General features: G+C 40.2%; 1 protein-coding gene across 2 annotated transcripts; it reads right to left on the minus strand.

The window, feature by feature from the left end:
• Nucleotides 1–6,715: 6,715 nt before the first annotated feature.
• On the minus strand, nt 6,716–17,851 carry fkbp11.L (FKBP prolyl isomerase 11 L homeolog). Of its 2 annotated transcripts, NM_001093796.1 has the most exon segments (7): nt 6,720–6,858; nt 6,861–6,952; nt 8,475–8,545; nt 10,408–10,441; nt 12,724–12,811; nt 16,509–16,571; nt 17,689–17,837. In NM_001093796.1, coding segments are annotated over 7 exon segments (516 nt in total). In that variant the 5' UTR covers nt 17,797–17,837; the 3' UTR covers nt 6,720–6,798.
• Between the last annotated feature and the right edge of the window lie 5,641 nt (nt 17,852–23,492).

Consider the following 23,492-nt stretch of genomic DNA (forward strand, 5'->3'; position numbering starts at 1 on the left):
ACGCATAGCTTGCTTTCTGTCATCCCTCCACATGTCTTTACTCATAAGGAGATGCCAGTTACATTGGGATGTTTCTATAGGCAGTATCATACATTTTGTGAGTACCAAGTACACTCCATATAAACCTCTAAATTAAACAAATATACAATAGTATGTAAAGGAATTGTTTAATCTAAAAATCAAAACTGGGTAAATACCGTAGGTAGACTGTACAAAATAAAAAATGTTTCTAATATAGTTAGTTAGGCAAAAATATAATGCACAAAGGCTGGAGTGACTGGATGTCTAACATAATACTTGAAAAAAGGCTTTATTTGTATCTGAGCCAAGATACAAATAAAGGCTTTTTAAATACTGATCCATGGATGGTGCTGTGACTTCACTTATGAAGCACTTTGGAGTTGTAGAGAACAACTTAAAATGAGCACCAGTCTTTTGAAAGCTGATAATTTAGATAAAGTTAGATAATTTATATAATGTTTTAATATGGTTTTAATGTTCTCCTTTTTTACAGTCTATCTGAGGATACACTTTGCTACTTTCTCTGAAATGGGACTACTAATTGACATATTGTCAGATAAGTGAAACAATGTTTTGTATTTTGTTACTTTGGTGCAGCCCCACTAGAGGGTGCTATGATAACAGTGTATAAAAAGGAGAATTTGTATAATGATATGCTAGCTTGACAAAGAGCCGTGCGAGGCTCGAAACGTTGCTATGCTGTCCTGCTGTTTGTAAATAAAGGCAAGTTTTACTTTATCCTGGAGTGCTGCCCATCTCTTCTCTGTGAGATATTCAATGCCAGTTAGATCCAATATATCTTATAGGGGGCTTCCTATCCTAGCAGATGAATTAGAGCTCATTCATGAGCTCTAAATTCTTTATCATGTTCTTTATCATGTTCTTACTACTATCTTATGACAATGATACACCCATCATGTCTGACGTTTAGCATTATTTACTTAACATATTACATCTGCTGAGTGTGCACTGTATTGTCCTGTCCCTGCACTATGCTGACTGTCTTGCAGGAGTTGTATATTTTGGCACTTGCACTTTTTGTCTGTTGTCCGGTACATCTATGTTGTGTGTAGCACCATGGTCCTAGAGGAACGTTGTTTCCTTTCACTGTGTACTGTACAAACGTATATATGGATGAAATGACAATAAACTCTTGACTCTCATATAACCATTGTATGTATTGCATGTAGAGTACAGAATTTCTAGAGATTTTAATAGCGTGAGCTCTAATACATCTTCTAGGCAAAAGGAACCCCCCTATAAGATATATTGGATCTAACTGTCAATGAATATCTGACACCCACCTCCTGCATGAAGACAGAATGAAGAGAAACAGATGCTGAGAGAGGAATAGTGAAGATAAACTTGATTATTTCAGAAAAAGTACAGAATGTTTAATTTGTTGTATTTAGAAAGTTCCTTATTTCAGTATGCTGAAGCTTATATTAAATTTTCCTTTTCACAATAGTTCGCCTTTAAAGGGGTGGTTCACCTTTAACGTAACTTTTAGTATGTTATAGAATGGCCAATTCTAAGCAACTTTTTTTTTTTTTTTTTTGGTTTTCATTATTTATTTTTTATAATTATTTGCCTTTTTCATCTGACTCTGCGGTTTTCAAATGGGCGTCGCTTACCCCTTCTATTAAACTAACACTCTGTAAGGCTACTAACGTATTGTTATTGCTAATTTTTATTTCTCATCTTTCTATTCAGACCATCACCTATTCATATTCTAGCCTCTTATTCAAATCAATGCATGGTTGCTAGGGGAACTTGGAGCCTAACTACCAGATTGCTTAAAATGCAAATTTAAGAGCTGCTGAATAGAAAGCTAAATAACTAAAAATGTTAAATATTAAAAAATGAAAACCAAGTACAAATTGTCTCAGAATATCGCTCTCTACATCATATTAAAAGTTATCTCAAAAGTGAACAACCCCTTTAAAGTCGCTGACTAACTCAGAGTTAGAGAGCTGAAAACACAAGTTTTGTTCTGGCTATTATGTTAGACATCCAGTCACTCCAGCCTTTATACATTACATTTTTGACTAACTAACTATTTTAGAAATATTTTTTATTTTGCACAGCCTATTTCCCCAGTTTTTATTTTTTCACTTAAATATTCCTTTAAGCGGTGAATATGCCTTAGTTATAAACAGGGTGTCCATTTTAGGTACATGATATTCCTTCTCTGCATATGTGCATCTATAAATACAGGTATATGAGCAGGAACTGTTTTCTATAAGGCTGTCAATAATGCTTTTATTACCATCAGTGGAAAGCGACAAGAACAGGTATCAGGAGACTGCAGCTGTACAAAACCTAGTGATGAGTGGGCCATGAATTTTAATATATATTATTGTCACATTATGTCACAAGAGCCCCAGATGTTGTGCTGGTGCCAGGCCGCAAAGGAACAAGTGTCACTAATCATACAGTTCATCTCTGACGCAGTTCTAGTTCTTCTGATGAAAAATGCTGGGCAGAGTCACAATGACAGCAATGGCTCTGGAAACCCCAAAACACAGCTGTGAGATTTCATTTTACTTCTAGTACATTTTTTTTATGTAGGAAAGAAAGGGATTTCCCCCCTTTTTAAGTGGATATATGCATAATTGCTAGGGATGCACCGAATCCACTTTTTGGGATTCGCCCGAATCCCCGAAGCCTTCATGAAAGATTCAGCAGAATACCGAACCGAATCCTAATGTATATATATGCAAATTAGGCATGGGAAGGGGGAAAAGTGAAAACATTTTTTTACTTGCTGTTTTATGACAAAAGGTTACGTGATTTCCTTTCCCACCCATGATTTGCATATGCAAATTAGGATCCGGATTCGGTTCTGCCAGGCACGAGGATTTGGCTGAATCCGAATCCAGCTGAATCCTGGATTTGGTGCATTCCTAATAATTGCCTTTAATTTCTTTTTTTTTATAAGAATTCCCCTAATATCCAAGCTCCCACCTCTAGATGGTCTGTAAATCTAATCGCAAAATCCATATCTTTTCTAGTGAAGTCTAGAGTAAGAAAAGTCTTTTGCACATTGCCCTACATGTAGCATTTTTGCGCTGCTAGTATTGAAAGAAGGGTTTTACCTTACTTTGCCTGTGGACTGGACAACACTTGGATATGTCTCACCTTTGCTGGTGGATTATTTAGAAGCACAAGCTAGGGAGTGTCAGGATAAACAATACAGGGCACCCCAGCATCTGACAGCATTGTGCTCTGTACCTTGCCTAGGATTTTACATCTGGCATAAAATAAAAAACTTAGATTTCAAAGACCAATACCATGAGTGCAAATGCTCTCTGCTTGGCCCATGGGGCTCCAGCACCTGCACCAAATGAGCATTCTGTATTTGTTATGAAGCCCACTGTCATCCCACCGTTTCCCCCACTATGTTTAATGTCATGGGATGATGTCATAACCAGAAATGTTGACACGTTTATGTTTTTTTTTTTGTGGAGAAAATGCAAAAAAAACAAAGACTATACTAAAGGTGGTTTTAAAGGTGAACTTCCCCTTTAAATGCTGTTGTGCATTATCACCAGGAAAGTTACTAGTTTGCTAAAATAATCTATGATTTTGACTGTGGGGAAACTGAAAAGCAAAGTTTTGAAGCATATTGCTTGTGCTGAATAACTGTCTCTCTGTAACTATCCCTGAACCAGGGTCTTTTCATGGGAGTTAAAGAGGTTTATCACCTCTGAGTTAACTTTTAGTATGATGTAGAGAGTTATATTCTGAGACAATTGCAAATGGTTTTAAGTTTTTATTATTTGTGGTTTTGAGTTTTTTATCTTTTTATTCAGCGACTTTCCAGTTTGCAATTTCAGCAATCTGGTGCCTAGGGTCTAAATTAGCCTAGCAATCATGCATTGATTTGAATAAGAGACTGGAATATGATCAGGGCCTAAATATAAAGATGAGTGATATAAAGTAGCAATAATAATACATTTGTAGCTTTGCAGAGCATTTGTTTTTAGATGGGGTCAGTGACCACCATTTGAAAGCTGGAGATGTCTGTGTGTTCCACAGTGGAACACGTATTTGTCCTGCTCCCATGTACACCTGGGTACCCTTCAAAAATACAGGTATGGGACCTGTTATCCAGATTGCTCTGGACCAGGTGTTTTCCTGATAAGGGATCTTTCCATAATTTGGATCTTCATACCTTACATCTACTAGAAAATCATGTGAACATTAAATAAACCCAATAAACTGGTTTTGTTTCCAGTAAGAATTAAAGGGGAACACCGGCTTCCAAACCAAAATTTGATAAAGAGGCCCACAAAACACAGAAACCCCTAATATACCCATCACAGTTACCTGTTTATTCATAAAGTATGAATCAATGCAATTTTCTATGCTGCAATCCAGCTGTTTAACAGTTCTTCTCTTTCTGCATTATTTGAAATTCTGGGAGGGAAGGAGGGACCAAAGACTGATGTTACAAATTGTAACAACTTCTCCACAGCTTACAGACAGCATGCAGGAACTACATAACCCACAATGCATTGCACTGTGATGTTCCATTCCTAATTGAAATCACGTGTGCAGGGAATTGTGGGGTTTGGAGGATGCAGGCTGAGGACAGATGGCTGTTGATACAAAATAACAGTAGTCAGCCCAGGGCCGCTATCAGGGGGCACAGCGGGTACAGCTGTACCGGGTCCGGTGGTTTTTTAAGCTTAAAGGGCGGCCCGTCGGTGCTGCACTTCCTGGATTTGCCCACCGAAAGCCGCCGCTGAATGGATGGGAAAGCCGCCTAAAGGACCTGGAAGTTTAGCCAAATGGACCTGGAGAAGTAGCCAAATGGAGCCGATCAAGAGGAGAATGAAGAAGAACTTTAAAGGTAAGTTCCACTGAACACCAATGGTCTTTTTTTCCGTTTAAACCCCTGGCCACCAATGTTTTTTATTTAACTTTTATGGGGGACCCTGGCCACCAATGTTTTTTAATTCGATTTCAGTTCCCCTATATCATAGTTTGGATCAAATACAAGGTACTGTTTTATTATACCGAGAGGAAATACATTTTAGAAATGGATTATTTGATTATAATGGAGTCTGATAGATGGGCTTTCTTTAATTTGGATCATTCTGGATAATGGGTTTCTGGATAACGGATCCCATACCTGTATTTGGAGCACTACAGGTAGGAATTAATACAGGAATGGAATGTGTGTAAGTAGGTCTCAAATAGGCTTCTTTGTCTCATTTGCCATCCCTGTGCCCTTGAATTCAGGGTTTATAATAGCGCTACCTCCAGTTTTAGGTTAACCAATCTGTAGGTTTGTGAATAAAGCAGTTGTGGTTAAATCTGGTAATGGGTAAAAATTCAGGTTGTATTCTGGATTTTATTCTAATTGACTGCCCAATTAGACCCCCAGGGGACTCTGCATCAGTTGATCGGTATTATCAGAACACAACTATTTCCTGTTAGTGATAAGTATGTTTTAATATTTTATCAAACGTTTAGGATAATGAAAACAAAATGTTACTGCCATCATCTATTAGATAATGTACTGCTCCTCCCATTGGAATTAAAAGAGGTGATACAAACATGAACCATGGTACATTGCTGAATAACCTTGGGCATACGTTAAAGGGGTGGTTCACGTTTAAGGTAACTTTTATTATGTTATAGAACGGCCAATTCTAAGCTTTTCAATTGGTTTTCATTATTTTTTATAGTTATTTGCCTTTTTCTTCTGACTCTTTGCAGCTTTCAAATGGGCATCACTGACTCCCTTCTAAAAAACAAATGCTCTGTAAGGCTACAAATGGTTATTACTGATCATTCAGGCCTCTTCTATTCAGGCCTCTCCTTTTCATATTCCAGTCTCTTATTCAAATAAATGCATGGTTGCTAGGGTAATTTGGACCCTAGTTACCAGACCTTCAATAATAAAAAATGAAAACAAATTGCAAATTGTCTCAGAATATCACTCTCTACATCATATTCAAAGTTATCTCAAAGGTGAACAGTCCCTTTAATACAATAATTCAAGGAAAAACAATTGCATTTGTAACCCATTCATACATATACACAACAGTTTTGATGCCCACATCATGTATCAGTCATAGTGACATAATAACTGGGTCACTTCCCACTCACATAAGTAATTCCCATTGTACCCAGGCTTTCATTGATTTCTAATGTTACTCTGCTGGACATTTTAATGCTTTTATGTTTGACCTTCTGGACAGAAAAGAAGGAAGAACAAGGGGCTCAGCTGCTGCCTCAATCTATCCCATAAGTCTCTCAGTCTGTCATTGCCGTGGGATATTTTCTCCCATAGCTCATCAATATTTCAGTGCAGCTTTCCTATTACTGTGTGACTGACATTAAACTAAGCTTTCAAGTGAATAATAAAGCTGTGTGTATTTATTTGTACACAAATGGGGCTTATGTGTTATCTTTTTGGGTGCTATGGGGGAGCTCTCTGTCAGCTGAAGGGTAAATTAGTGACTGTTTTTCCTGAATTAGGGCAGGCAAAGCCAACTTTCAACCCCCAGATATTACTAAACTACCACTCCATTTGCTTGTTCTGTTCCATTTTTCTTTACTATCTCTGGGTTTCAGTGACAACGAAAAGTAAACCACGGGAGGATCGTATTGTATGTAAGGGTGTAAATGCTGGATATCGCTCGGGCCGCTGAAATGATGAAGCATTGTGAGTCTGTGATATGAGAAAATATAGTATTTTATTTCTTCTTTGCTTTATTTTTTTTCTCCTCCTTTTGTTTCCTCTTGGACACAACAGGGGATTTAGATTTGGAGTACAAGTGATAGCCAATAAGCCCCAAAAGCGTGGGTACCAAACCAATGCACAGTAAAGGGAAAACATCATTCACTATGGTCTGCCAGGGTGTGGGCTTGAACAGTGCCATTACTTCTGTCTCAAACTGCAGCACAGCGTCACCTAGAGGCGAAAGAAAGAATAAACGTTACTCCTTGGAAAGGCCGTCTCCCATAAAGTCCATTTTATCTGCTTCATTTGATGCAGTGTAGGTGGTTCTTCACAGTGAGGTTGTGGAATGCACTGCCGAGTGATGTTGTGATGGCTGATTCTTTTAATGCCTTTAAGAGGGGCTTGGATGATTTCTTGGACAGACATACTATCTAAGGCTATTGTGATACTAAAATCTACAATAAGTACATATATTGGTACAGTTATGGGACCAGTTATCCAGAATGCTTGGGTACCTGGGGTTATCTGGATAATAGATATATCCATAATTTGGATCTTCTTCCCTTAAAGGGGGTGGTTCACCTATTAGCTAACTTTTAGTATGTTATAGAATGGCCAATGCAACTTTTCAATTGGTCTTCATTATTTATTTGTTATAGTGTTTGCATTATTTGTCTTTTTCTTCTGACTCCCCAGCTTTCAAATGGGGGCCACTTACAAATGCTCTGTAAGGCTACAAAATTATTGCTGTTGCTACTTTTTATTACTCATCTTTCTATTCAGGCCCTCTCCTATTCATATTCTAGTATCTTATACAAATCAGCGCATGGTTTCTATGGTATTTTGGACCCTAGCAACCCAATTACTGACACTGCAAACTGGAGAGCTGCTGAATAAACAGCTAGATAACTCAAAAACCATAAATAATAAAAAAAAACAATTGCAAATTTCACTCTCTGCATCATACTAAACGTTAACTCAACGGTGAACAACCCCTTTAATTCTACTAGAAAATCATGTAAGCATTAAATTAACCCAATAGGCTGGTTTTGCTTCCGATAAGGATTAGTTATATCTTAGTTTGGTTCAAGTACAAGGTACTGTTTTATTATATTTTTATTATTCTTGTTTTATTATTACAGGATAAAAGGAAATCATTTTAAAAACTATTTGGATAAAATGGAGTCTATGGGAGATGGCCTTTCCATAATTAGGAGCTTTCAGGATAACAGCTCTTATGCCTGTACATATAGTTTATGTGAGAGGACGGAGGGGTGTGAGTGTGTGTGTATGTATGGACGCTGGATTTCATTTGGAAACATGACATGAGAAATGAAGGTCCGTACTGACAATGGTATATTTTGGAAAATGCCAAAAGGCTGCAGTTTGATGCAGTCACTCTTTTTAGGCCTGTGAGAGGCTAAATGCGACTTTCATTGCAGACCTGCTACTTAGTTACACTAGTTAGTGACATGAGTCAGTTAAATGCTATTTGCTTGTTATACCTGAAACTGGTATAACTGGGCCACAAATATAAACCACACCTGCTAGGGTTTAGTTTAAACTGCCCCTTTTTAAATACTGTTTGAACCTACAATATCAATAGCAATGTGTGTAGTAGCCCTTTGTCTTTCACTATTAAGCATCATGCTGTTAATATGTTACAAACATCCTGTTAAAAGAATAAAATACAGACACATATTCCAGTCCCTTCTCTTAACATGAGAATTGCCTGTGACTGAGCAAGTAGTACCTGGTATAGAAGGAGGGTATCCTTTCTTGCCATAGGCCAGGTGAGGAGGGATAACCACTTTGCGCTTCTCTCTGATGGTACAAAAAGTAATCATTACAATCATAGCATAGTAAATTGTTCTCAGTACGTTTTTGCCTGTTCTTTGTCCCGTTTGGAGGTTGTGATTTTTCCACAGAAACATGAAAAGTTAAGTAGCAGACTTAGGGCCATGACAAACCAGCAGATTAGTCACCCATAATAAATCTCTTCTGTGGTTGCCTAATCTATTGTACATGCTTTACCACTGGCAAAAAATGAATCACCAGTGGTAAAACATATGTGGCGCTTAGTTTTTTCCAAAGTCGTTCGAAGTTTCCTCTTGAGGCAACTTCAGAAAAACAAAGCCCCGCATATCTCCTGGTGTGCCTTCTGCGAAAATACAGACATGCAAAAGTAACATGGCGACAAAAAAACAAGAAGCTGTACGGAATTAATGAATGTCTGGATGGAGCGTAAGGTCTGCCACTAAATGGGACCAAAGCCATCATGTCTGCACTGATCAGAAAAAAATGTATTTGTCTAAAGGGCTACAAAGGAGAGATGTGGAAAAGAAAGGATTACACAGTAAAATAATACACAAAGCAGGTACAAACAAATTCTCCATCTGCAGAAAGAGGAAGCTTACTGGAGAAAAGTGATGAGAATCTATAGAGGGACTATATGGCTAAATGTCTTCACAGCACAATTCAGTATAAAATGTTCCTAAGCAGATTTCATTATAAACACACTAGGCAGGACACAACACCAAACGATGACTTTTTCCATTAAAGGGGTTGTTCACCTTTAAATTAAATTTTAGTATGCTATAGAGCAGAGGTGCCCATACTTTACTAATGCGAGGTCTACTTTTAGTGATGTTGTCCCATTATGATCTACATCCATAAAAGCAGTTAGCTTTCTGGCCCATCGAAAATATTACTTACATATTAATTTATGAGAAAATATTGCTATTTTTAACAAACAATTATTTCTTATGTTGCCTTAACATGAAACATATTTAAATGAAAAGCATGAAACAGGAGGGTGATTTAGACAAGCTGTTTGTTGCCAGTGTCTTGAGATACACTGATCACCAGCTAAAGGTCTACTGGTAGATCCCGATCTAACTTTTGGGCACCCCTACTATAGAGAGTGATATTCTGAGACACTTTGCTATCGGTTTTGATTTTTTATCATGTGTTTTTTGAGTTATTTAGCTTTTTATTCAGCAGCTTTCCAGTTTGCAATTTCAGCAATCTGGTTGCAAGGGTCCACATTACCCTAGCAAACATGCACTGATTTGAATAAGAGAATGGAATATGAATAGGAGAGGACCTGAAATGAAAGTTGAGTAATAAAAAGTAACAATGACCATGCATTTGTAGCCTTACAGAGAATCTGTTTTTTAGATGGGGTGACCCCCATTTGAAAGCTGGAAAGAGTAAGAAGAAAAGAAGAAGGACCCGCACTCCATATGTCATGAATGTGTTGCATATCCAACATTTTGGTCCACCTTAGGGCCTTTATCAAGGTCCTAAGGTCCTTGATAAAGTCCCTAACGTGGGACAATACGTTGGATATGCATTTATAATTAAAAAAGTTTGATTCACAATGTATGGAGTGCAGGTCCTTCTAATCAAGTACATATCGCAATTTGACCCTGCACCTTCATTAAGGAAGACCAGTTTGAGTGTGGATACCCAATATAAAGTATATATATATATATATATATATATATATATATATATATATATATATATATATATATATATATATATAAAATTAATGTCTCTGCCCCAAAGTCATCAAGTATGATTGGGTACAAAGCCTAGCAGATTTGGATTCCAATGACAACAACACCCTGTGTGCCATAAGTCAAAGGTCAATGATGTGAAATAAAAAGTAATATACATACCCAACACACATGCCTACCAAACTTGTTTCCAGACCTGTACAATGAGAAAAGCAGATAGCAATATAGCTTAAATTACAGTGAGAAATACAAAACTGCATACAACAACTATTATAATAAATGGAGAGATTCACCTTAAACATATTCATGCACACCTACCCCAGATATGGGGACCTGTCACTCTTCAAGTTTAAATGCACAGTGCTTTGTTTAGCATGCAAATCAAAAATAAATAACAAACCTGGATGATGCAAGGTATGTATTATTTTACTAAGGAAGAAACACTAGTATACCAAGGAAGAATCACACATACATAAAAGTCATTGCACACTCTATCACTGTAGAAATAAATGCTTCTTCCATATTCCATTCTGGCAGCTGCAGACAATATAAACATTGAAAGCCTGAAATTTGGCCAAGCAAGCATAATTCTGAATGTAGAAAAAAGGCAACTAAATAACATGTCTAGATCAATATGGATGTATTTGTGCACCACAATCAACACAGAAGTGTTTTTATGACTGTTACTGATATTCAATGTATCAAAACTCCCATGAAAAGATTTTCAGGACTGCAACTTAGTGACAATTTTCTGGAGAGGCTGCGGTGGATGGGGGTGGGGGAGGAAGAAAGGCAGTGCTGAAAAGCAACATGTTCTGATCTTGGTTACAATGATTTTCCTTCATTCTGTTTTCTGAGACTTAAAGGGGACCTGTCACCCAAAAAAAATTACAAATCCTATTTTATCATGTTAGTCAAGCAAAATGAACTTTAATTACACTGTATAAATTATTTGAATCTTGTTTCCTTCCATCTGGGAATTCATAATTATAGCAAGCAGGCATGAGCCATTTTGTAGACAGTTATTAAGGCAAGCCTTGTATCATCTCAGAATCTTGTTTATGCACCAGAATGGGGGGCCCACTGTCCATCCCCATGCCCCGACTACACAAAAATGGTTAAGAGAACTGGAGGAATGTGGGGAGAGCAGTGACATCTAGGAAGTGCTGAATGAAAAGTGAAGTAATTGCTTGCTCCGCCTCTATGCCTAAGAGGGGCAGGCAATATTTGATCGACAGCTGAGATTTTTAAAAGAGTTTACAACAGCTATGAACACATTAATAAAAATAATTTGGATTTCATGTTTAATTTGAAAAGGACTTTTATTATACAACTTTTTGTGTCTTGGTGACAGGTCAACTTTAAGCCCAAATATCAGTAGGTTTATTGTATATGTATCAAATGCAGAAGCTGGTGACCATGTTTTATTTGGTATGGGAAAGAAGCAATGTACCTTGTTTCTGCCCACCTTAAAGGGAAACTATACCGCTGAACATATAAAAATATATCACCTAAAACAACCCATATGTAAAACCTTGCTTTATGTATATAAACCCATTTCATAAAAATATAATTTATGTGACACTGGAGCAACCTAAATAGAAGAAATGTTATTTTAAATATTAATGGCTGTCCCCCAGCTCATACAATTCACTGTGCTCACACAGAAACCAAGGGCACACATACATGCTAGGTTATATGAGCCAATGAATGGGCGGAGCTCTGTCTTTTACACCCACGCTTCTTCCTGTTATAATTAAAGCTGTATATGTCCTGTCAGGTGATCTCTGAGGGAGCACACAGACCATCACAAAGTGGTGGCTCGAGGAAAAAGATCTATAGGGTTATATTTACAGATACAGATATAAGTCAATGTGGTAAGAATCTTTAATAGGTCACCCATTAAGATATAAATTGTCTTTATTCTGAAAGTATAGTTTTAAATAATATTTGTTGAGGCATAGCACTCTACAATGCATTAATATTCAGTTCCCAAAATGACAAATCCAAGAGCGTGGTGTAGGGAGCATGGCCTCCCTGGGACAAAACCAACCAAGTTAAAAAATAGTGAGCAGCGTTGATGCCCTGCGGTATAAATCAGAAGAGAAGACTTCATAAATTAATTATGAAATAGCAAATCCTGCTCACAGCTACACTAGGAAGGCAGACTGCATGTCTTACAGCAGCAAAAGGTGTATGCCTGCAAGGAATTTGAAATTAACATTGTATGGAATACTAGAAAAGGCTGTCTAGCAAAGAACCAATGTGTAGTCTCCACCCCTACCAACCAAGTTGGCAGCTCATTGTTGCATGTAGATGACCATGCCGAAGGTCAAATATCTATTGGACAGGTTAGAAAATCCAGTAAGACATGGTCCGCATTGGCCTCTACCGTCAAGTCACATTTTTAATGTTGTAAGGATAGGCATGCATTCCACTAAAGCCTATGAAGAGAGTCTCAAACTGTGTTGGACTTACCTGGAATAACTTGTTTCTTTCCAAGTTCCACCACAAGAGGATCCCGAGAAAGTGAACTGTCAATAATCCGCCCATCCTCTAGCCTTCCCTAGAGATGCAACATGGCCAGACAAGGAGGTATAGATCCAAGTAAATGTATGATAAGCATTAGACCTGTTCAGCATTCTATACATGTATTTTACTTTCCAGTTGTTCATTTTCCACATCAAGAAAGTTGATTTACCAAGTGGCATCTACATGCAACTGCCTTTTAGGTGTGTTCTGCATGCTTACTGGTTGCAACCAATGTGAATTTGGCTTACCATGAAAAAAAACCATCATGGCATAAAATATGTGCTATTGAAACAAAATACAAATATGTGCTATTAAAAATAGAAGAATATCTGTGACCCCAGTAAAGTTCTGTTGTATATAGATAAGCAGGGCATAAATGTGTATTGCTGCTGATAAATTATGTTTCTCATGTGATGAGCAGGCAGCACGATAAAGAACAGACACAGAAAACACCACTTCCTTGACACAAATGAATAAGGGAGACAACACACAGACTACACAGCCTAATAAGTTATATGGAAAGTAGCAGTAGCCGATAGAAGAGTTGTTATATGGTTAAAATCTAATGAGTAGAGAAGGTAATAACAGATGAAGAAACAACAAGCTAACAACATTAAAGGAGAAGGAATGCTACCAAGGCAGTTTATTGCTAAAAGATTAGCCACAACATTGCAAACTAGAATGCCATTTTTGTTCTTTAGAATGCTTTACCATACCTGAGTAGACAGCTCTAGACACTGTCTCTGTTTGTTTAGGATAGCAGCTGCCATATTGGCTTGCTGTGACATCACTTCCTGCCTGAGTCTCTCCCTGTTCAGTCATAGCTCTGGGCTCAGATTACAGCAGGAGAGGAGGAGAGCAAACTGAGCATGCTCAAGCCCTGCCCTGGAGGTATAAGCTGAAACAGGAAGTCTGATACAGAAGCCCATGTGTACACAATAGAAGAAAAGAAATGCTGTGTTTCTTTTGACAGAGGACTCTGAGCAGCATTACTTTGAGGGTTTACTGGTGTATTCATATAGACCTTTCCTATAAAGCTTGCTTAGTTTTAAACTTTCCTTCTCCTTTAGGGTTGGGGCAGACAAGCAGATTCGGGGAGATATAGTCGCCTGGCGCCTAGTCGCCTCTTCTGCGTGGCGACAATCTCCCCGAACTGCCTTCCGTCTGCTTGAATGAAAAATTGCCTGCGCTAATACACTCGCGGCGCTTCAAAGTCGCCCGAAGTATACTCGTGAGGAATCTGCTTGTCTGCCCCAACCCTTAAGGGTAAAGACACACAGAGCTACTAATAGAAGCTACTTGTCAAAGCTACAAAACAACAGAAAATACTATACCATACACAATACTGAGAATTGCCTCTTCTACAACACACATAGTGACAGTTATCAGCAAATTATCAGCATTGTTTACTTTTGTAGCTGTGACAAGTAGCTGCTACAAGTAGCTCTATGTGTCTTCACCCATAGGATACAGGCACAGAGCATAGAGGAATTGCTGGCTATATTCCTCAATACAGGTATGGGATCCATTATCAGGAAACCCATTATCCAGAAAGCTCCAAATTACAGAAAGGCCATGTTCCATAGACACCATTTTATCCAAATAATCCAACTTTTTAAAAAATATTTCCTTTTTCTCTATAATAATAATAATAATAATAATAATAAAACAGTACCTTGTACTAGATCCAAACTAAAATTATAATTAATCCTTATAAGAGGTAAAACCAGCCTATTGGATTCATTTAATGTTAAATGATTTTCTAGTAGACTTAAGGTATGAAGATCCAAATTAAGTGAAGATCTGTTATCCGGAAAACCCCAGGTCCTGAGCCTTCTGTATAACAGGTCCCTTATCTGTACTAGCAAAGTTAAGGAGAAATAATACAGTAAGGGTCTGGCCACACGGGCAGATTCGGGGAGATTAGTCGCCAGGCGACAAATCTCCTCTTCTTCGAGGCGACTAATCTCCCCGTTCTGCCCCAAAGTTTCCTCGTGAGGCAATTACAAGCGATCCGTGTGCCTGCCCCCAGGCGATTTTCATTTTAGCCGTAGGAAGGCAGGGGAAGGTAGATAGGGGAGATTAGTCACCGCGAAGAAGAGGAGATTTGTCGCCTGGCGACTAAACTTCCCGAATCTGCCCGTGTGGCCAGACCCTAAGGGTAAGGTCACACTGTGAAATTAGGGGAGATTAAGTCGCCCGGTGACTAATCTTTCCCCCTGTCTTCTGCCTACTAGAATGAAAAAACGCCTGCGGCATGGCACTCACTGTGCTTCGTTTTCTGAAGTCGCCCGAAGTTTCCTCTGATGCAACTTCGGAAAACGAAGCGCCGCGAGTGCCATGCCGCAGGCGTTTTTTTCATTCTAGCAGGTGGAAGACAGGGGGAAGCAGTTTGGGGAGATTAGTCGCCCCAAAGAAGAGGCTATTAGTCGATGGGCGACTAAATCTCCCCGAATCTCACAGTGTGACCTTACCCTAAGAGGGACACTTTGGTAAGCAAAAGCAATTTAAAAAGGTTTATCACACTTTTCAACTTGCCCCCTGATAAACCTATAACATTAACATGCAGGTAAATGCAGCAGACCTTCATTAACGTCAAATTAAAAAAAATACATTAATCACTTGCATTTAAATTGGTTGAATAGAAGCCGAGACAGAACATGATCATCTCGGGGCTGTTTGCAGTTTAAAAGCAAATATTGGGTTTTATAGAGTGGTGAATAGATACACATGTTAAAACTATAAAAAAAAGAAAGGGTGCACTTCCCTTCAGATGGGCATGACTTACCTTTCTCTGCCCCACAGCCCCCAAATAAAGATTATCAGTATAGCAAGCAGGCCCGGACTGGCAATCTGTGGGTTCTGGCAAATGCCAGAGGGGCTGCTAGAAGGTCCCATAGACACTCAGTATTTAGTGGGCTGGTGGGGGCTGTTTGGACCTCTGTGTGGGCTGATTGAGCCTCTGTGTACCTGAAATGCCAGGGCCTGTTTTAATTCTCAGTCTGGACCTGATAGCAAGCATGTAACTGAATGAATTTGCACTGTAACCTGGACCCTAATTAGCCCTTTATCCTCCAGATCTCCCAATAGCCACTAATGCTGCTGCCTCTATTGTTACCAATGTCTATAAATAAATGATATCCTACAGTAATAGACATTTCCATCTGCTTTAAAGTATGGTAGTATTTGGTATTGCCTGATTGAGACTTTATGATATATGAAAGACAACAATCAATACCAGACACCACCTTTCATTCTTCTCCTTGACTTGGGCCTGTGTGTAGAGGTGCAGGTACAGACAAATGTGTGCCTATAGGAAATAGCACTAACAAGGCGCAGTTTTGCACTTGGACTCGCGTTAGTAAATGAGTCCTAACATTTAAAACTTTTCCTCAAAACGAAAAATGTAAAAGAACAAGGTTTGGGCATAATGTGCAAACTAAATGGGCGCTGTAGACTCCCACTATAAACATGAAAGCAGAGTCTCCTCAGGGATCGAGAGGCTTCAACTCTGCTCGAGTCATCTAAACCCACCGGCCGCCCATGTCCATTTGTCTAGTATCCAAAGCCCGCCCCTGTGCTGTGTTCCCTCCTCCTCCAACGGTGCCTGCCCTCTGTCTCCGCCCCCTCCCCGGTGTGAGGAGGCGGGTCCCGCATTGCTGACGTGTTATTATTGTTACAGATGTTCCCCCTTAGGCCCAGCTGTGGCCGTGGCCAAAGTGCGAACTCACCGTGTAGTGAAGGTGGATGGTGTCCCCCATAACTGCAGTTTCAGTGCACGAGTCCGGCTTCTCCTGCAGCAGAAAATATACGGGGGACGTTACATTAATAGACTGGGGGGGGGGCAGAGGGTAGAAAATGTAAAAGGCAACTGCTCTTTATATTTTGTTGGATTAACACTTCTACACCCAGCGGAAAGGTGGAAACTGCAGTTGTAAAACATCTGGAGAGCCACAGGTTCAATTAGTAGTACAATTAGTAGTACAGGAGGCGGGAAGCTGCACAATCCCATAGACTGCAGCCGTGCCCGTACCATGTGTGATACAGAAGTGTGAGAGCAGCAAGAATAATAATAACGTTACAGATGTGGGGAGCAAGGGGAATACGTGGGTTAATGCTGGGGGAGGTGCAGAGTGAGAGGACACACGAGAGATATAATGTAACAATATGGGGGGAGCAGAGGGAAAGTGGGAGAAGAAAGTAAGAGGTGGAATATCGGTAGAAAAAGGGATGGAGCAGAAATGCAGTGATGGGACTTGGGGTTAATGAGAGGAGAATGGAGACACACAGATCATGGGAGGGTGTAGGGAGAAGTGGAGGTGGAAAGGCATTGGGCAATGATCATATGGGAAGAAGAGAGGAGGCTGAGGATCAGAGAGAGAAGGGAATAGATCAGTGGGAGCTGAGAGAGATCTGAGGGGGGAGGTACAAGTTCACAGGCATAGAATTGAGTGGAGCTGCAGGGGTCGGTGAAGGGAGCCATTTATACTTGTATGGAGAGATCAGTCGGGTGAATGCACAGAGCACTGGAGAGAGGGAGGGGGACAAGAACACGAGCAGCCACTGTCCCAGCTGGAAACTTTTGTACCTACTGCAACACATAGCGGCGGACTAGTGACACCTCATGAGCTACACGGGCACAGGCAGCTGGGTACAAGTACTGGGGTACAGGTAATGGGGTCAGTACTGGGGTGATTGGGGTACAAGTAATGGGGTACACGCCGGGCGCAGGAGACGAGTAAAGTGATGAATGGGATGTATAGGGGGGCATGTCACTGGGCACTCGGCAATCACATGACCGGGAGGTGGAATTGATGTGCCAGGGCATTAGCTTTACAAATGGAGAAGCTGTGGCATCTGGGTGGGTAGAAAGGTCCACAGGAGCCAGTGTCACCCATTGGCTCTACTCACCACCGTCTCAATCACAAGCTCGGTAACATTTTCACTATCTTCCTCCGGGGTTTCTGCCCTGAGTGTTGCAGGGGACAGGAGCAGGAGCAGCACAAAGCCCCACAACATGGTGACAGCTGCCTAACACGAAGGATGAGAGCGAGAGAGAGAGCGAGCACACAGGGAGCGTGGCAATGACACCCGGAGGGAGGAGGCGACATTCCCAGTTCCGCCTACGCTACCCCGCCCACCGCAATGCCCCGCCTCCTCACGGCTGTACCTGGTGTCGTGCTGGAGCTCGGCGCTGGGTGGAGTCACATGCAACAGCGCAGAGCAGGGGTGAGTTGAACTGGAATGATAACCGCAGCCACATCTTATTGTTATTGATGGATTATATGAGTCAGTCGCTGAATGGCAAAGATATACTTTCTCTCTCTCAATACCATCCAGGACCGCCATCAGAATGATATTAGGCCAGTGAAATACTGTCCAGGTGGCAACCCTAGTGATCTCATGTTTTACTTGAAAAAGTAGTGAAGGTTTTCTCCATCTATTTCCTCCTTTAGTGCACTGCTCCTAAATCATGCTGGGGCCTTGAGATCAGCTTATTTTGGCTTCATACAATCTGTGAAATTTCACCACTCTATTATTTCTATAGCATTTATACAATCAAATGGTGAACTCTAGCTTTCCCCGCTGATACGGTTACTCTAAAGATGTTATAGAAATGAATAGAGAGCCCTGAAATGTCTTGGAACTCTACTTTCACCCTTTGTTAAATATGCCCTAATTATGCAGCGTTTCACTGTATCCTTTGAGCACATATATAAAGGGCAGGGGTGCTTCGCCAAAGAGGCGAATTGAGGCTGTCGCCTCAAGCGGAAGCGCCCCACTAGGTACCAGGGGCAGCAAAAATGCTGCTCCTGGTACTTTAAGAGCAAATTTCTGGGGGGGGGGGGGCAGCAGGCGGCGGAGGGGCCAGGATCACCCCTGATAAAGGGGTCTTGTGGTGTGGGGGTACCCTTAGCAAAAAACCTTAGCGTAATAACCATAGTCATAAAGAGTACCTTACTGTCTGGGGCACTTCTGGATAAACATCAGGGGTAATTAACACTGCCCCTAATGCTAGTCTGTGCTGGTGAACCTAACATCCCTCAGTAGAGCGAAGGGCTAGTCAGACCCTAAATGCCTAGAACAACTCAGTAATTTATATAGTCCTGCACTGTTTTATCGTCACCCCACACATCTTTATGGTAAGGTCACACTGAGCGTTTCGGGGAGATTTAGTCGCCTGACGACTAATCGCTTTGTCTTTGCGGCGACCAATCTCCCCGAACACCTTCCCTCACTCTACGCTGGCTAAAATGAAAAATCGACGGGCACTAATCATGCGCAGCAATTCATTTTCCAAAGCGACTTCGGAAAACGAATCGACTTCGGAAAACGAATCGCCTCGTGTAATTAGCGCCATCGATTTTTCATCAGCAATCGTACGTGAGTTATGTTCAACAAATAGTAGTGACAGTCAACCATTGATATCATCAGATAGGCAATACATACAGAAATCTTATCGGTATATAAATCTTTTAACCTGTCCGATCAACTAAAAGACCAATAGCCATGGTACAAAACATGGGACATTCCACACACGGAATCGTATGAACCTTCGTTTTGTATGACAGTATCTTTGCGTCAATGGCCAGCTTAACGTGTTAAGTTGGCCATACAAGGACAGCATTTGTAGCAACTCTGTGAACATTCCTATCGTCTGAACGATTGTTTGCACAAACAATTCACCCATCCATGGTAAACAATATGAGAGAAGACCTTTGTTGTATCTTTTTCATGTAGGCTACAAGATCTAACATATTGACTGATGACTGTTCAGGGCTAAACTTCAAATTAGTGCGCCCCAAGGCTGCTTGCCCCCACCACTCTCACACTACCCCCTCGCAACCCCCACCACTTGCACACTATCCCTCACACTCGCACAGTACCCCCACACTATCCCCCACCACTCGCACAGTACCCCCACACTATCCCTCACCACTCGCACAGTACCCCCACACACCCCCACCACTCGCTTAGTTCCCCCCTCTGACCCCCACCGTTTGCATACTATCCCACTGTTCACACATTACCCTCCTCACACGCCTACTCTCCTCTGCTGCTAGTTCACAATCACTGGCACTGGGGACCAGTTCATATACGGCTAGCAGGTAGCATACCGCCCCCAAATTTTTGCCACCCTAAGCCTGTATCTGTTCCTTTGTTCACTTTTGCAAAAGACAAGTGCAGTGAACGTTCGTTTAACAATATTTTTTTGACGGTGCCATACATGACTGATTTCATTGTTTTATGATGAACATTTTTAAACTAGTCCGATCAACTTTTGGGACGATTTTTAGTTTTTTAAGCATGCCAGCCCAGGTGAGAAAAAGGTAAGGAATAGAAAATTCTGCAGATTCACAGATTATTATTGTGATGATGCCTAATAAAATATATGTCTCTACAAAAACTGTGGAATTGAGTGAAAATGTACCAATTAGAGCACCTATCAGCATTCAGAGTACCGGAGTTACAGTATATTCATTGATCTGTTTCATTACAAATTTTTGGGCCCAGTTCTGAAATACAGGGATTGAGCTGCAATATCATGGATATGTTATTAACCGGATTGTGCTTGTGATCCTTCCCAGGCATAAATTATTTTAGATTCTAATGGTGTTAATGGCCATGGTGGCACAGCTTTGAAAAATGACTGTGCTATGGCACTACACTCAACTAGAATTTGTCTGTACATTAGAATGTATCAAGGCTTGGCTGCCTTGTTGTCCCAGACCTTCACATGATTATCTGATGTCCTTCCTGTAAAGCAGTTAATGGTCTGCCAGTTCTTTTGTAGTATTATTTGGCTTGCCTTTAATTCCTAATCTGCAGTTTGATGCTGACAAGGGCTCATGAAATGACCCAGGGCTGTTACAGGTTTTTATTTTGGGTAGAGAGAAGCTCAACTGGCACGGTTTTGGCAATAGATCTGTCTCCATCTCAATATTTCTGTTACTGTAATCCAGCCTAGTGTTGTAATGAATTCCTCATTTTCTTTGAAATTAAATATTTTCTTAGTCCTTCTGTTGGACTGCAGATAGATAGATGTGTGCTTGTTTATTGGCATACACAAAAAAAGATCCATTGAGGCTGCCAAACAATTTGACCACTGGGTCAGACTGGGCTAATCAGCTTGTATGCCCCTCATGCCAAAGCTCATATTTTATTAGTGACCTATGCCTACCTATAGGGGTCATATTGTTCCTTACCCAATAGGATTTAAACCAACCTGAATGATATCTGGTCATTGGGGTGACTGTTGGATGAGCATCTGTTTCCAACAAATATCGGCTGGTGTAAACACTCTGAAGGGTCTAATTCAAACTGCCATTTCATGCCAGGAAAATATTGCTCGTAGTGTTATTGGTTACACAGTATAAGGAAGAATTTTATGGTAACTCCAGTTAAATAATACAAAAGCTGTAACATCCCACCACTAAACAAAAACTTACCTTGCTTGCTACAATAAGGTCTCATGCCACTTTTTGCCTTGGATGGAGCACAACATCTACTGCATGTCTTTGCAGTTTGTATGTCCTTCTGTTCTCACACTTGTTTTTTTTTCCTGGTTATTCCTCTTCCTCCCACACCTTAAAGAACACAGGCGGCTTTATTGAATTCTGATGAAACTAGGGTTGCCATCCGGCCAGTAACTCACCCACCTAGGGCCAGAGCCTGTATTAAATATGTAATTTACTCATTGGCACTATTTTCTAAATTCTCCCACCCCCTGAGGCACTTGCTCTGACCAGATCTCCAGGAGCATGACCTCCCCACAGACATTGATGTGAAAATTCCTCATCCCTGACACACCCATTCCCTATCTCTGACACGCCCATTCCCTGCCCCTGAAACGCCCACTCCCGGCCCCTGAAACTCCCCACTTCTGCCTCATGACATCACGACCACCCTCCATTGGCGCTGGCTGGTATGTTTAGGGAGAAAAGGTGGCAACCCTGGATGAAACTGAGGTATTTGGTACATAAAGCCTCTAAAACTGCCCTCTCTTTAAAACAAAACAGGGATTGTTTATCCATAAATTGCAGTTTATTCAAGCTGGCCAACTACATCAAATTCATTCCTTGTCTGGCCAATGGTGTGCTATAAAAGTTGGCCAATTTAAATATATTGCAAAATATGGACAAACAGTCTCTGCTGTGTTTGAAGGGGTGGACATTTTTTGGAAGCTGTATGCACAGAATGTCTATGGGGCACATTTATTATGGGTCGAATATCGAGGGTTAATTAACCCTCGATATTCGACCATCGAAGTAAAATCCTTCGAATATCAAAGTCGGAGGATTTACTGCATTTACTTCGATCGAAGGAAAAAAATATAAATCCTTTGAATCGAACGAAGGTCCCCATAGGCTAACATTGGTGCTCGGTAGGTTTTAGGTGGTGAAGTAGGTAGTCAAAGTTTATATTTAAAGAGACAGTACTTCGACTATCGAATGGTCAAAGTCGAAGGCCGAAGTAGCCAAAAAAAAACTTCGAAATTCAAAGTTTTTTTCATTCTAATCCTTCACTCGAGCTAAGTAAATGTGCCCCTCAATGTTCTTAATATATTAATATTCGGTGAGTTCAGGGGATCTCTTGTCTTTGTCTGAATTTTGTAGTCACACCCTGATTGTACCCCCATTTAGTGTTTTAAAATATAGTGGTGAACACAACTTAACCTTTAGCTCAAGTGTGTGTATGCACATGTAATATAATAGGAAAACAATATTGCAAGCTCCACTGGAGAAAATACTTGTAACAATACATGTAAATTCTCTGTCCAGTGCTGCAGATAATAATAATAATTATATATATTTATTTTTTTTTTTATTTTTTTTTAGAGAGAGAGAGAGAGAGAGAGAGAGATGAAGAAAACAGAACATAGCACTCATCAAGTCTTTAAAAAGTAAAAGAAATAAATATTTCAAGCCCCACTATTTTTTTCACTTTTTAAAGATTTGATAAGTGCTATGATCTGTTTTATTCTACACCAGGTGCTTATCCAGAAACCTGTTGTCTAGAAAGCTACACATTTCTGGAAGGCCATCTTCCGTAGACTAAAATTTAATTAAGCAATTAAACATTTTAAAAATTATTTTCTTTTTTTTTCTGTAATAATAGAACTGGACCTTGTGCTTGATGGTAACTAAGCTGCATAAATCCTATTGGGTTTATTTAATGTTTAAATGATTTTAGCAGACTTAAGATGGAGAACCATATTATGGAGGGAACCCTTATACGGAATGCCCCAGGTCCTGAGGATTTAATTAATTTTTAAATTATTTTTTAGCAGACTTAAGGTCTGGTATTCCAAATATGGATAATGGATAACAAAGGATGTCTCAGTACAAACTGGGGTCACCTAAACAATACTAATTTGTTAGAGCCCACAAAAGACTACATAGTATGGAGCTAACACACCAAGTAGCAGGATTTCATTTTATAACGCTTAAATCTGTTCTGCTTTGATCACCTATACTGTAAGGTACATAATAAACTGAACTGATATCATGCCAGACAGGTGTCCTTTAATGAAACCCCATTCCCAGTGATCACTGTGAATAACATGTTATGTGGAGATGAGCTGCTGAGACTGTTCCCAATATTCAACCTATGATCAGAGCAAATACTGGCACACGGGTATTCTTCCATACATATATCCATATATTATTTCAATTAAGCCCTAGAAAGTACTTAAGGGTGCTAGGCTTTTCCAG

This window comes from Xenopus laevis, chromosome 2L (assembly GCF_017654675.1).
Source record: "Xenopus laevis strain J_2021 chromosome 2L, Xenopus_laevis_v10.1, whole genome shotgun sequence".
NCBI lineage: Eukaryota > Metazoa > Chordata > Amphibia > Anura > Pipidae > Xenopus > Xenopus laevis.